The following is a 14021-nucleotide window of genomic DNA, read 5'->3' as shown; positions in this document are numbered from 1 at the left end:
ATGGCAGCAACCGATGGTTGCCATAGCAACCGGACACTTTGCAAAAGCGTCCGCTGTTGCCACCTACAGGGCATCTAATAGTATTATACTTTGCAATGCAACAGCATTGCAAAGTATAGTACAGCCATCAGCCCCACTGGATCTTCATGATCCAAGAGGGACTTGATAAAAAAAGAAAGTGAAAATAATAAAAATGAAAAATAAATAAAAATGTAAATTAAAAAAATAAATTGCCTTTTCCTATAAAAAATTATTTTTTTCTATAAAATACACATATTAGGTGTCACCGCGTTCGTAACGACCGTCTCTATAAATATATAACATGATAGACCCTGTCCGATAAACACCATAAAAATTAATTAAAAAAACAGTGCCAAAAAAGCCATTTTTTATCACGTTACATCACAAAAAGTGCAACAGCGAGTGATCAAAAAGGCTTATGACCCCCAAAATAGTACCAATCAAACAGTCACCTCATCCCTCAAAAAATAAGCACCCAAAAAATAAAAAAGCTATGGCTATGGAGACACAAAAATATTTTTGGGGTTTCAGAAATGCTATTATTGTGTAAAACTGAAATAAATAAGAAAAAGACCTAACTCCTCAGATGAACGCTTTAAAACGAAATAAATGAAAACTGTTCCAAAACAGCCAATTTTTGGGTCACCTTGCCCCATAAAGTGTAATAATGAATGGTCAATAAATCCTATGTACCCAAAAATGGTACCAATAAAAACCTCAACACTTTCTGCAAAAAACGAGCCCCTACACAAGACGATCGGCAGAAAAAAAAAAAACATACGGCGTTCAGAAAACCAATCCAGCAAAATCTGCCTTCCAAAAACAGTATGGCATTCCTTTCCTTCTGCGCCCTGCCGTGTTCCCGTACAGCACTTTACGACCACATGTGGGGTGTTTCTGTAAACCGCGGAATCAAGGTAATAAATATTGAGTTTTGTTTGGCTGTTAACCCTCAAAAATCTGCCAAAAAAGTGAAATTTTGAAATTTCATCTCCATTTTCCTTTAATTCTTGTGGAACACCTAATGGGTTAACAAAGTTTGTAAAATCAGTTTTGAGTAACTTGAGGGGTGTAGTTTCTACAATGGGGTCATTTATGGGGGTATCCATTATGTAGGCCCCACAAAGTGACTTCAGACCTGAACTGGTCCTTAAAAAGTGGGTTTTGGAAATTTTCTTAAAAATTTTAAGAATTGCTTCTAAACGTCTAAGCCTTCTAACGTCCTAAAAAAATAAAATGACATTTCCAAAATGATGCAAACATAAAGTAGACATATGGGGAATGTTAAGTAATAAATATTTTATTAGGTATCACTTTCAGTTTTAAAAGCAAATAAATTGAAATGTGGAAAATTGTGAATTTTTCCAAAATTTGGGTACATTTTGGATTTTTTCATAAATAAAGGTGAAATATATTGACTAAAATATATGACTATCATGATGTGCAATGTGTCACGAGAAAATCTCAGAATGGCTTGGATAAGTAAAAGTGTTCCAAAGCTATTACCACATAAAGTGATGCATGTGTCACGGCTGGCGGTGGGGGAAACCCCCAGCCGTGCGGTGCCAGGAGATGGTAGGGTTACCCCTTGGCCGGGACCACAGAGTTAGGGAGCAGGTCACCTCCTATTGCGTCCCTAACGCTGACCCTGTCTCCTATCTGTATGAGCCGACCTTGGTGGTAGGAGGACTCATACGCCGGAACCTTAACCACTTCAGCCCCGCTAGGTGAAACCCCCTTCATGACCAGAGCACTTTTTACACTTCGGCACTACACTACTTTCACCGTTTATCGCTCGGTCATGCAACTTACCATACAAATGAATTTTACCTCCTTTTCTTCTCACTAATAGAGCTTTCATTTGGTGGTATTTCATTGCTGCTGGCATTTTTACTTTTTTTGTTATTAATCAATTTGTCATTTTGCAAAAAAATGAAATTTTTCACTTTCAGCTGTAAAATTTTGCAAAAAAAACGACATCCATATATAAATTTTTCGCCAAATTTATTGTTCTACATGTCTTTGATAAAAAAAAAATGTTTGGGCAAAAAAAAAAATGGTTTGGGTAAAAGTTATAGCATTTACAAACTATGGTACAAAAGTGACTTCAGACCTGAACTGGTCCTTAAAAAGTGGGTTTTGGAAATTTTCTTAAAAATTTTAAGAATTGCTTCTAAACGTCTAAGCCTTCTAACGTCCTAAAAAAATAAAATGACATTTCCAAAATGATGCAAACATAAAGTAGACATATGGGGAATGTTAAGTAATAAATATTTTATTAGGTATCACTTTCAGTTTTAAAAGCAAATAAATTGAAATGTGGAAAATTGTGAATTTTTCCAAAATTTGGGTACATTTTGGATTTTTTCATAAATAAAGGTGAAATATATTGACTAAAATATATGACTATCATGATGTGCAATGTGTCACGAGAAAATCTCAGAATGGCTTGGATAAGTAAAAGTGTTCCAAAGCTATTACCACATAAAGTGATGCATGTGTCACGGCTGGCGGTGGGGGAAACCCCCAGCCGTGCGGTGCCAGGAGATGGTAGGGTTACCCCTTGGCCGGGACCACAGACTTAGGGAGCAGGTCACCTCCTATTGCGTCCCTAACGCTGACCCTGTCTCCTATCTGTATGAGCCGACCTTGGTGGTAGGAGGACTCATACGCCGGAACCTTAACCACTTCAGCCCCGCTAGGTGAAACCCCCTTCATGACCAGAGCACTTTTTACACTTCGGCACTACACTACTTTCACCGTTTATCGCTCGGTCATGCAACTTACCATACAAATGAATTTTACCTCCTTTTCTTCTCACTAATAGAGCTTTCATTTGGTGGTATTTCATTGCTGCTGGCATTTTTACTTTTTTTGTTATTAATCAATTTGTCATTTTGCAAAAAAATGACATTTTTCACTTTCAGCTGTAAAATTTTGCAAAAAAAACGACATCCATATATAAATTTTTCGCCAAATTTATTGTTCTACATGTCTTTGATAAAAAAAAAATGTTTGGGCAAAAAAAAAAATGGTTTGGGTAAAAGTTATAGCATTTACAAACTATGGTACAAAAATGTGAATTTCCGCTTTTTGAAACAGCTCTGACTTTCTGAGCAGGGCAGTAAATTGCCAGGGCAGTATAACTACGCCACAAGTGACCCCATTTTGGAAAGAAGACACCCCAAGGTATTCCATGAGGGGCACTGCGAGTTCCTAGAATTTTTTATTTTTTGTCACAAGTTAACGGAAAATGATGATTTTTTTTTTCTCTTTTTTCCTTACAAAGTCTCATATTCCACTAACTTGCGACAAAAAATAAAAAATTCTAGGAACTCGCCATGCCCCTCACGGAATACCTTGGGGTGTCTTCTTTCCAAAATGGGGTCACTTGTGGCGTAGTTATACTGCCCTGGCAATTTAGGGGCCCATATGTGTGAGAAGTACTTTGCAATCAAAATCTGTAAAAAATGACCGGTGAAATCCGAAAGGTGCACTTTGGAATATGTGCCCCTTTGCCCACCTTGGCATCAAAAAAGTGTCACACATCTGGTATCGCCGTACTCAGGAGAAGTTGGGGAATGTGTTTTGGGGTGTCATTTTACATATACCAATGCTGGGTGAGAGAAATATCTTGGCAAAAGACAACTTTTCCCATTTTTTTATACAAAGTTGGCATTTGACCAAGATATTTTTCTCACCCAGCATGGGTATATGTAAAATGACACCCCGAAACACATTCCCCAACTTCTCCTGAGTGCGGCGATACCAGATGTGTGACACTTTTTTGCAGCCTAGATGCGCAAAGGGGCCCAAATTCCTTTTAGGAGGGCATTTTTAGACATTTGGATCCCAGACTTCTTCTCACGCTTTAGGGCCCTCTAAAAAGCCAGGGCAGTATAAATACCCCACATGTGACCCCACTTTGGAAAGAAGACACCCCAAGGTATCCAATGAGGGGCCTGGCAAGTTCATAGAATTTTTATTTTTTTTGCATAAGTTAGCGGAAATTGTTTTTTTTTTTTTTTTCTCACAAAGTCTCACTTTCCGCTAACTTAGGACAAAAATTTAAATCTTTCATGGACTCAATATGCCCCTCAGCAAATACCTTGGGGTGTCTTCTTTCCAAAATGGGGTCAGTTGTGGGGTGTTTGTACTGCCCTGGCATTTGAGGGTCTCCGCAATCATTACATGTATGGCCAGCATTAGGAGTTTCTGCTATTCTCCTTATATTGAGCATACAGGTAATGAGATTTTTTTTTTCCGTTCAGCCTCTGGGCTGAAAGAAAAAAATGAACGGCACAGATTTCTTCATTCGCATCGATCAATGTGGATGAAAAAATCTCTGCCAAAAAAAAAAAAATGGAGGGGAAAGGTGTCTGCCAGGACATAGGAGCTCCGCCCTACATCCATACCCACTTAGCTCGTATGCCCTGGCAAACCAGATTTCTCCATTCACATCAATCGATGTGGATGAATAAATCATTGCCGGGATTATTATTATTTTTTTATATATATATATATATACAAAGTGCTTGCCAAAGCATAGGAACGCCGCCTCCTCCTCAGCTCGTATGCCTCGGCAAACGTATCTGTCACTGCAGAGGAGAAAATCCCGTCTTGCAGCGCCGCATACACCGACTTGCGTGTAATCTGACAGCAGCGCAATGCTTCTGTCAGAATGCACATCGGTGCTGCAGCTGGTCAATCGGTTGGTCCACCTGGAAGGTAAAAAAAGAAAAAAAAAAAAAGAAAAAACCAGGCCGCAACGCAATAATTTTATTAACTTTGCAACAGAACATATAAACTTTAACTTTTTTAACTGAAAATTAACCTTTTTGCTTACTGGTGTGTTTTTTTTTTTTTTTTTTTTTTTTTTTTTTTTACCTTTATAGAACAAACCTCTCCTTCCCCATGGGTCAATGTGCAAAGCGCAAATCGCCCAAAGATGTGGCGAAGTGCGTTATGCACTTTGTCCCATGTGAAAGGAGACGTTTGCAGCAGCAGTGAGTGAATGGGCCCTAATAGCCCTGTGTGCCTGTCCTGGTGAGATGATCCCTATGCTAATAGTGTACCTGTGAGTGGTACTTCCGGAAACACTCTCCAAAGCATAGGGCAGGGTGGTCCGGATAGTCAGGACAGAAATAGCGGGTTTCACGCCTTATTCCACTCCTGCTACAGACACGACATCTTTTTCGGGGTGACTGTTGGGTTGAGGTACCAGGAACGACATTGGGGAAATGTCGCTCGTGTAGACGGCTAACTACACTGGTGGTTGGGGCCACGGAACCTCCTGGATACAGGAGGTTCTCGATGATCTCTTCCTGAAATTTGAGGAAGGATCCAGTTCTCCCAGCCTTACTGTAGAGAACAAAACTATTGTACAGAGCCAATTGAATTAAATATACAGACACCTTCTTATACCAGCGTCTGGTGCGTCGGGAAACTAAATACGGAGACAACATCTGGTCATTGAAGTCGACCCCTCCCATGTGGAGATTATAGTCGTGGACTGAGAGGGGCTTTTCAATGACACGGGTTGCTCGCTCAATTTGTATTGTCGTGTCTGCGTGAATGGAGGAGAGCATGTAAACGTCACGCTTGTCTCTCCATTTCACCGCGAGCAGTTCTTCGTTACACAGTGCGGCCCTCTGCCCCCTTGCAAGACGGGTGGTAATGAGCCGTTGGGGGAAGCCCGCGCGACTAGTTCGCGCGGTACCACAGGCGCCAATCCGTTCTAGAAACAAATGCCTAAAGAGGGCCACACTTGTGTAAAAATTGTCCACATAAAGATGGTACCCCTTGCCGAATAAGGGTGACACCAAGTCCCAAACTGTCTTCCCACTGCTCCCCAGGTAGTCAGGGCAACCGACCGGCTCCAGGGTCTGATCTTTTCCCTCATAGACCCGAAATTTGTGGGTATAGCCTGTGGCCCTTTCACAGAGCTTATACAATTTGACCCCATACCGGGCGCGCTTGCTTGGGATGTATTGTTTGAAGCCAAGGCGCCCGGTAAAATGTATCAGGGACTCGTCTATGCAGATGTTTTGCTCTGGGGTATAAATATCTGCAAATTTCTGGTTGAAATGGTCTATGAGGGGCCGAATTTTGTGGAGCCGGTCAAAAGCAGGGTGGCCCCTGGGACGGGAGGCGGTGTTGTCACTAAAGTGCAGGAACCGCAGGATGGCCTCAAAACGTGCCCTGGACATGGCAGCAGAGAACATGGGCATGTGATGAATCGGGTTCGTGGACCAATATGACCGCAATTCATGCTTTTTTGTCAGGCCCATGTTGAGGAGGAGGCCCAGAAAAGTTTTAAGTTCGGAAACTTGGACTGGTTTCCACCGGAAAGGCTGGGCATAAAAGCTTCCCGGGTTAGCGGTGATAAATTGTGTGGCATACCTGTTTGTTTCGGCCACAACTATGTCTAAAAGCTCCGCAGTCAAGAACAGCTCAAAAAATCCCAGGGCCGAACCGATCTGAGCCGTCTCAACCCGAACTCCAGACTGGGCAGTGAAAGGGAAAACTACAGGTGTGGCTGAAGCTGGGGACTGCCAATCAGGGTTTGCCAGCACCTCTGGGATTCTAGGGGCTCTACGGGCACGTCTTTGCGGTGGCTGCGACGGGGTCACTACTGCACGTGCCACCGTACCAGCTTCAACTGCCCTTCTGGTGCTCGCTACTTCACCAGGTTGTACGGCAGTGCTGGTACTAGGTCCAGGGAGGGCTGGGCTGCTGGTGTATGCCTCACCACGTAATCCGACAGCACCAGCCCCACTCTGCTGCTCTTGAAGCGGATCCTGCGCAACCTGCGGTCTAGCGACACGGGGCCGGGTACGCCTGGTGGTATCAGGGACCTCAGCCTTCTCGTCCGAACTTTGGGTCAGAGAGCCACTGCTTTCTACAGGTTCGTATTCTGACCCGCTGGATTCATCAGATGAGGGTTCCCACTCCTCATCCGACTGGGTCAGAAGCCTGTAGGCCTCTTCAGAGGAATACCCCCTGTTAGACATGTGGGCAAATAAATTTAGGGGTATTCCCTGAGACTACCCAAGAAAAAAAAAGCAAGCCTGTCTTACAAAGGGGAGGCTAGCGAAGTACCGGAGGCCGCTGCGGTTGATAAAAAATATCAAAACTGATTTTTTTATCGCCGCAGTGCGTGTAAAGTGAATGTGCAGTGATCAAAAAAAAATATTTTTTTTGTCACTGCGGTGGGGCAGGTGTGGGCGACCGATCAGGCCTGATCGGGCAAACACTGCGTTTTGGATGGAGGGCGAACTAAAGTGACACTAATACAATTATAGATCTGACCGTGATCAGTTTTGATCACTTCCAGATACTATAAAAGTACAAATGCTGATTAGCGATACGCTAATCAGCGAATAACGGACTGCGGTGCGGTGGGCTGGGCGCTAACTACCTAACCAAGGGACCTAAACTATACCTAAAACCTAACGGTCAATAACAGTGAAAAAAAAAAGTGACAGTTTGCACTGATCACTTTTTTCTTTTCACTTGTGATTGACAGGGGTGATCAAAGGGTTAATTGGGGTTCAGGGGGGTGATCAGGGGCTATAGTGTAGTGTTTGGTGTACTCACTGTGAAGCCTGCTCCTCTGCTGGATCCAACCGACGAAAATAACCAGCAGAGGAGCAGGCAGCCATATAACAGATCATATTTACTAATATGATCTGCTATCTGGCACTTTGATTGGATTTTTTAAAAATCAGCAACCTGCCAGCCACGATCATTGGCTGGCAGGTTGCTGACGAAATACTTCTGTGCGAAATGCCGGCGCGAACTGCGCATGCGCGCGCGCATAGTCGCGTCATCTCGCGTCTCGCGAGATGACGCGTATATGCGTGACTGTGCGCAGCGCTGCCACCTCCGGAACGCACATGTGCGTTAGGCGGTCCGGAGGTGGTTAAAGTCCCTACGAGCCCTCAAGTCGGCCCTGTACTAGGGGACAGAGTGAGACGACCTGCTCCTCCTAGGCATGGGGGAGCAGGAGTCTCAACGGCCAAGCAACACAGGGGAATACAATAACAGACTTATGGCAGTGACAGGCAAATGGGACCAACACATCACTCAGCTGCCACAGACAACAAACCCTGGATCCCATGTGCAGGTGCTGCAGTTCAGACACCAACGAACACAGCACACACCAGACATCCCACAGGAACCCAGGACCACAAGCTGCACTAACATATAACCCCACACACACCTAAATAACACCGTGAAACATAGAAATTCCCAACAGAGGTTTTATGACCAGAAGGATGGTCCCCACTGGTAGATGGTGGAAACAGGAGGCAACCTACTGAACCAAGCCAGGAACTGAGGCTTTATAGGCCAAGTGGCCCCACCCACCGGTCAGACACACCCAGTGACTCACAGACACACTGGGAAGGGAATTAACCCTTCCAACACCACAGAAGGGAAGGGAAGGGAAGACAGCAACTAAAAGGAACAGTGTCCACACACAACAAACACACTGTGCCCACCAATAAAAGGCACACCTAAAGGAGAGGTTGCCAGGTGCAACCGCATGCCTACCGCAGCAAGCTGCCTAACACCGCTCAGGCAGCGCTGCTGCCACATATCCAATGTTGCCAGCGGCAACCACACCTAGACCGCAGGCAACTGCATGCGGTCACAAGAAGTCACGACCATGACCAAAGGTCGTGACAGCATGTCAGATTTGTAAATTTTGACCTGGACACTAGGGCATCAATGACCCTTGGTCATGAAAGGGTTAATTATGTCAAGATCTTACAACAAAAAATTACACAAATCCTCTTTCTGTTCCAAAATAAAAAACATTCAGATATCCCTGTTATGCAGTAATGCATATACAATGCATTTTCACATTTTGTTATGTTGTGGCCAAGGCTAAAATAAAAAAAAGTTTTTACCCATCATTCTGTGCATGCACAGTGTGGCTGGTATCTTCACTGCGAGACCACTGTATAGCGCATGCACAGCAAGTATAGAGAGGCCAAAGCCTATAATACTATACATTGTGTTGGGCAGGCCAAGGCAGAGAGTGGGAAGGCGAAGTCACCAGCAGAGGGGGGAGGGCATCAGTGCCATCGCAGGCAGTTAGGAGAACGTGGGGGAGGTACTGGGCTTTGTGAATGGGCAGGCTTGGGCTCACTGTATAGGCGGAGTTGGGCTCTTGGAAAACCCTGCTGGGCACTTTGCATCCTAATTTGCATATAAAATAAACATTGTTTTCTGGACATAGAAAATCAACAAAGGACTACCAAAGGTATGTTTTAAACCAAGTCTGACTGCACAACAGCATAGTAGCTTTAATTGTATAGGTCAAATGTTGGTGACAGATTCCCTTTAAGCCAGCAAAGGAGGCAATATGGACAATTACAAAACATTATTAGGTGCCTTGTATTAACTTTCTCTACATGATAAATGCCATTTGCTGAAGTGACACAACCCCTTAAAGGTTGATCTGTAACAACTGAACAAATTACTTCACAGAGTAAATTTGCTTAATAATATCATAATACACTCATTGTATAATCATTTATCATCCAATTATCAAATTACCTTCATCCAGGCGGCAGGGTCAAATTCTATTAAATTCAAGAATGAATTTTTCAGTCTGGCAATGGGCCCATCTGCATCAACAAGTCGACAGACATGGAATTTATCACAATAACCTTGCCTTTGCTCACATGGTGCACCAGCAGGAAGAGATATTGCAGTCATATTAAAGAGGTGTCCCAGTTCTGAAGACTTTGTACTTCTACAGGAATACACATCACCTGTCAATCAATGAACATGTTACTCCAGAATATGTTGTCATATATTGAGCCTTATGGCAATAACCGTATATCTACTGGGTAACATTGCTATACAAAACGCTTAACCTCAGCTTTTATAACAGTTACAACATTTTTAGAAAATACATAATAACCGTGTGTGAGAAGTGGACAATCTATCTCATAACCTTTATCTGTGTATGTTTTTATATCTATGTCATGTAATCCTATATATTTTCATGCCACTCTGTAATGGTCTGTATGATGCCATTCAGTCTGGGCGTATTCTACACCAGTCATATTCGGTATCAGAAGGATCAGCCTGATGAAATGCATTATTAAAACATAATGGTCCATCACATGATCCATCACCATAGTGATGGATCATGTGATGGACCATGTGATGAGCGTAGCGATGTCATCAAAGGTCCTATTCCTCACAGAACAAGACAGAAGAGATGCCGGCTGTGCGAACAAGTGGATTAAGGTGAGTTAAATTTTTTTTATTTTTTTTAACCCCTCCAGCGCTATTTTACTATGCATTCTGTATTCAGAATGCTATTATTTTCCCTTATACCATGTTATAAGGGGAAATAAAACAATCTACACTACAACTAACCCAAACCTGAACTTCTGTCAAGGAGTTCGGGTCTGGGTACCACAGTCAGTTTTTTATCACGCGCGTGCAAAACACATTGCACCCGTGCTAAAAAAACTGAACATCGGAAGGCAATCGCAGTCAAAACTGATTGCAATTGCGTTCCTACTCGTGCGGGTTTGCCGCAATGCCCCGGGACGCATCCGGACCTAATCCGGACACGCTCGTCTGCAAGGGGCCTTAGTGTGGACAGGAAGACATGTTTTATTAATATCTAATGTTTGCCAGCTGAGTAAGAGAGTTGGAGACTGTCTGGGACAAGAATGTAAGGGAGACCACTCTCAGCTCCACCCTTTACAAAATGGGGATAAAAATGAATGATGAGGAACCTTTCATTGACACAATTTGGGGATCCAATCAACATTGGGTTGTGTTCCATGTGCTCCAGTCCCCGGAACCAGAACGGACTCTGATCACACAATTCGTTATGTTTAGAGTTGAGCGAACACCTGGAAGTTCGGGTTCGAGAAGTTCGGACAAACTTCCCGGAAATGTTCGGGTTCGGGATCCGAACTTCGTCCCAAACCCGAACCCCATTGAAGTCAATGGGGACCCAAACTTTTCGGCACTAAAAAGGCTGTAAAACAGCCCAGGAAAGGGCTAGAGGGCTGCAAAAAGCAGCAACATGTAGGTAAATCCCCTGCAAACAAATGTGAGAGGTCCCATAGCAGAGAATCTGGCTTCACGTCACCAACCACTGTAACAGTCCATTGTCATATATTAAAGCCCCGGCACCCAGGCAGAGGAGAGAGGTCCCATAGCAGAGAATCAGGCTTCACGTCAGCCACCAGTGCAACAGTCCATTGGCATATATTTAGGCCCAGCACCCAGGCAGAGGAGAGAGGTCCCGTAACAGAGAATCTGGCTTTATGTCAGCAGAGAATCAGTCTGCATGTCATAGCAGAGAATCATGCTTCATGTCAGCCACCACTGTAACAGTCCATTGTCATAAATTTAGGCCTCGGCACCCAGACAGAGGAGAGAGGTCCCGTAACAGAGAATTTGGCTTCATGTCAGCAGAGAATCAGTGTTCATGTCATAGCAGAGAATCAGGCTTCACGTCACCCACCACTGTAACAGTCCATTGTCAGATATTTAGGCCCCGGCACCCAGACCCTCATTCAACTTTGGGTTGCCCCGCAATATAATGGTAAAATGAAAATAAAAATAGGATTGAATGAGGAAGTGCCCTGGAGTACAATAATATATGGTTAAGGGAGGTAGTTAATGTCTAATCTGCACAAGGGATGGACAGGTCCTGTGGGATACATGCCTGGTTCATTTTTATGAACGTCAGCTTGTCCACATTGGCTGTAGACAGGCGGCTGCGTTTGTCTGTAATGACGCCCCCTGCCGTGCTGAATACACGTTCAGACAAAACGCTGGCCGTCGGGCAGGCCAGCACCTCCAAGGCATAAAAGGCTAGCTCTGGCCTCATGGACAATTTAGAGACCCAGAAGTTGAATGAGGCCGAACCATCAGTCAGTATGTGGAGGGGTGTGCACACGTACTGTTCCACCATGTTAATGAAATATTGCCTCCTGCTAACACGTTGCGTATCAGGTGGTGGTGCAGTTAGCTGTGGCGTGTTGACAAAACTTTTCCACATCTCTGCCATGCTAACCCTGCCCTCAGAGGAGCTGGCCGTGCAACACGCCAGACCTGCAGGGTATAGCGAAGTGAGGTCACGGTTATGGACAATCGAGGGTTGCTCACTGTATTGGAGAACCCTGGGCAGGCATGTGGCAGTGAAGGAGAGGTAGACACGGTTCCTCTGGGGCACACTCTGTATGTAGGGACCAGGTCTGATGGTGGATGAGGTGCCCTGGATGTTACAGGTATTTTGAGTGCCTGGGGCAAGGTCCCTTTAAGGTTCGTGACGCCAGTGCCTTTGACGGTGGCACACCGGTTGGTAGTTGGAATGATGGAGGTACACAGGTAGTATAGTGAACCAAACGTTACTTTACTGAACAGTCCAACTTTGTACAAGCAGGTGGTAACACAGTCTTTAAATCACAGTTTCACAAGTAGGCTTTCTCCACAAGATGGCAGGTATCAATTATGCAAGATACGCAGAGGGTAAATTCACAATGCACTCAGAAGCAGGTTGTACCTTTCCTCAGAAATAGTGTACACTGTTCTTTCTAGAACTCCTGTCTGGCTTTCTATCCCAAGGCCCGGATGCCTAAAGGGTGGCTTAAATCCTTGGTAAAATATATCTTCCTCAGGTATTAGATTCTTGCTTTATTTTCTAAGGCATCTGCCCATCAGGGTTACTTATCTTTCCCTGGGATTTCCTTACTTGTCTGTTGAAGGACTGTGGGTTTCTCCCAGGAGGTTCTGTCCTGCCACTGGGGTGTCTCTGCTGAGCTAATCCTAGCCTCAGGAGCTTCAGGTGGACGAAGTGACTCCTCTAGTCCCCTGGAATGAACTACCTCTCCCCTGTCTGGGCCCCCCTATATTTAACTAGGGCTCTCCAGCTCCCTCTAGCGTCCGGGAGGCTAAACTACACCCTGACAGGCCTGACACCCAGCTAATACAGGTAAAAACATGCACATGACATTCAATGCAATGAAACACATTAACCTGTGCAGTGCCCACCTTTACCTAGTGGGACACTACAGCCGTGACACAGCTGCCTTGGCGACCTCTTGCTCCTCCTCTGCCTTGGCCTTGGGCTTCCACTTATTCCCCTGTGACATTTGGGAATGCTCTCAGTAGCGCGTCTACCAACGTGCGCTTGTACTCCCGCATCTTCCTATCACGCTCCAGTGCAGGAAGTAAGGTGGGCACATTGTCTTTGTACCGTGGATCCAGCAGGGTGGCAACCCAGTAGTCCGCACAGGTTAAAATGTGGGCAACTCTGCTGTCGTTGCGCAGGCACTGCAGCATGTAGTCGCTCATGTGTGCCAGGCTGCCCAGAGGTAAGGACAAGCTGTCCTCTGTGGGAGGCGTATCGTCATCGTCCTGCGTTTCCCCCCAGCCACGCACCAGTGATGGGCCCGAGCTGCGTTGGGTGCCACCCCGCTGTGACCATGCTTCATCCTCATCCTCCTCCACCTCCTCCTCATCCTCGTCCTCCAGTAGTGGCCCCTGGCTGGCCACATTTGTACCTGGCCTCTGCTGTTGCAAAAAACCTCCTTTTGAGTCACTTCTAAGAGACTGGCCTGAAAGTGCTAAAAATGATCCCTCTTCCTCCTCCTCCTCCTCCTCCTGGGCCACCTCCTCTTCCATCATCGCCCTAAGTGTTTTCTCAAGGAGACATAGAAGTGGTATTGTAACGCTGATAACGGCGACATCGCCACTGGCCATGTTGGTGGAGTACTCGAAACAGCGCAACAGGGTACACAGGTCTCGCATGGAGGCCCAGTCATTGGTGGTGAAGTGGTGCTGTTCCGCAGTGCGACTGACCCGTGCGTGCTGCAGCTGAAACTCCACTATGGCCTGCTGCTGCTCGCACAGTCTGTCCAGCATGTGCAAGGTGGAGTTCTACCTGGTGGGTACGTTGCATATGAGGCGGTGAGCGGGAAGGCCGAAGTTACGCTGTAGCGCAGACAGGC

At 45.2% G+C, this 14021-nt stretch overlaps 1 protein-coding gene across 2 annotated transcripts in view; it reads right to left on the bottom strand.

Annotated features, from left to right (window-relative positions):
• LOC122919690 (disintegrin and metalloproteinase domain-containing protein 10-like) overlaps positions 1 to 14021 on the bottom strand; it is a 293071-nt gene that overhangs the window by 26578 nt on the left and 252472 nt on the right. For both annotated transcript variants that reach the window (XM_044268875.1, XM_044268879.1), the window contains one exon: positions 9589 to 9806. In XM_044268875.1, coding sequence (XP_044124810.1) covers positions 9589 to 9806 — 218 coding nt within the window. The remainder of the gene's footprint in view (positions 1 to 9588; positions 9807 to 14021) is intronic.

Source organism: Bufo gargarizans, chromosome 1 (assembly GCF_014858855.1).
Source record: "Bufo gargarizans isolate SCDJY-AF-19 chromosome 1, ASM1485885v1, whole genome shotgun sequence".
Lineage (NCBI taxonomy): Eukaryota > Metazoa > Chordata > Amphibia > Anura > Bufonidae > Bufo > Bufo gargarizans.
Note: the sequence above shows the minus strand (reverse complement) of the source record. Positions and strands in the feature narration are given on the sequence as shown.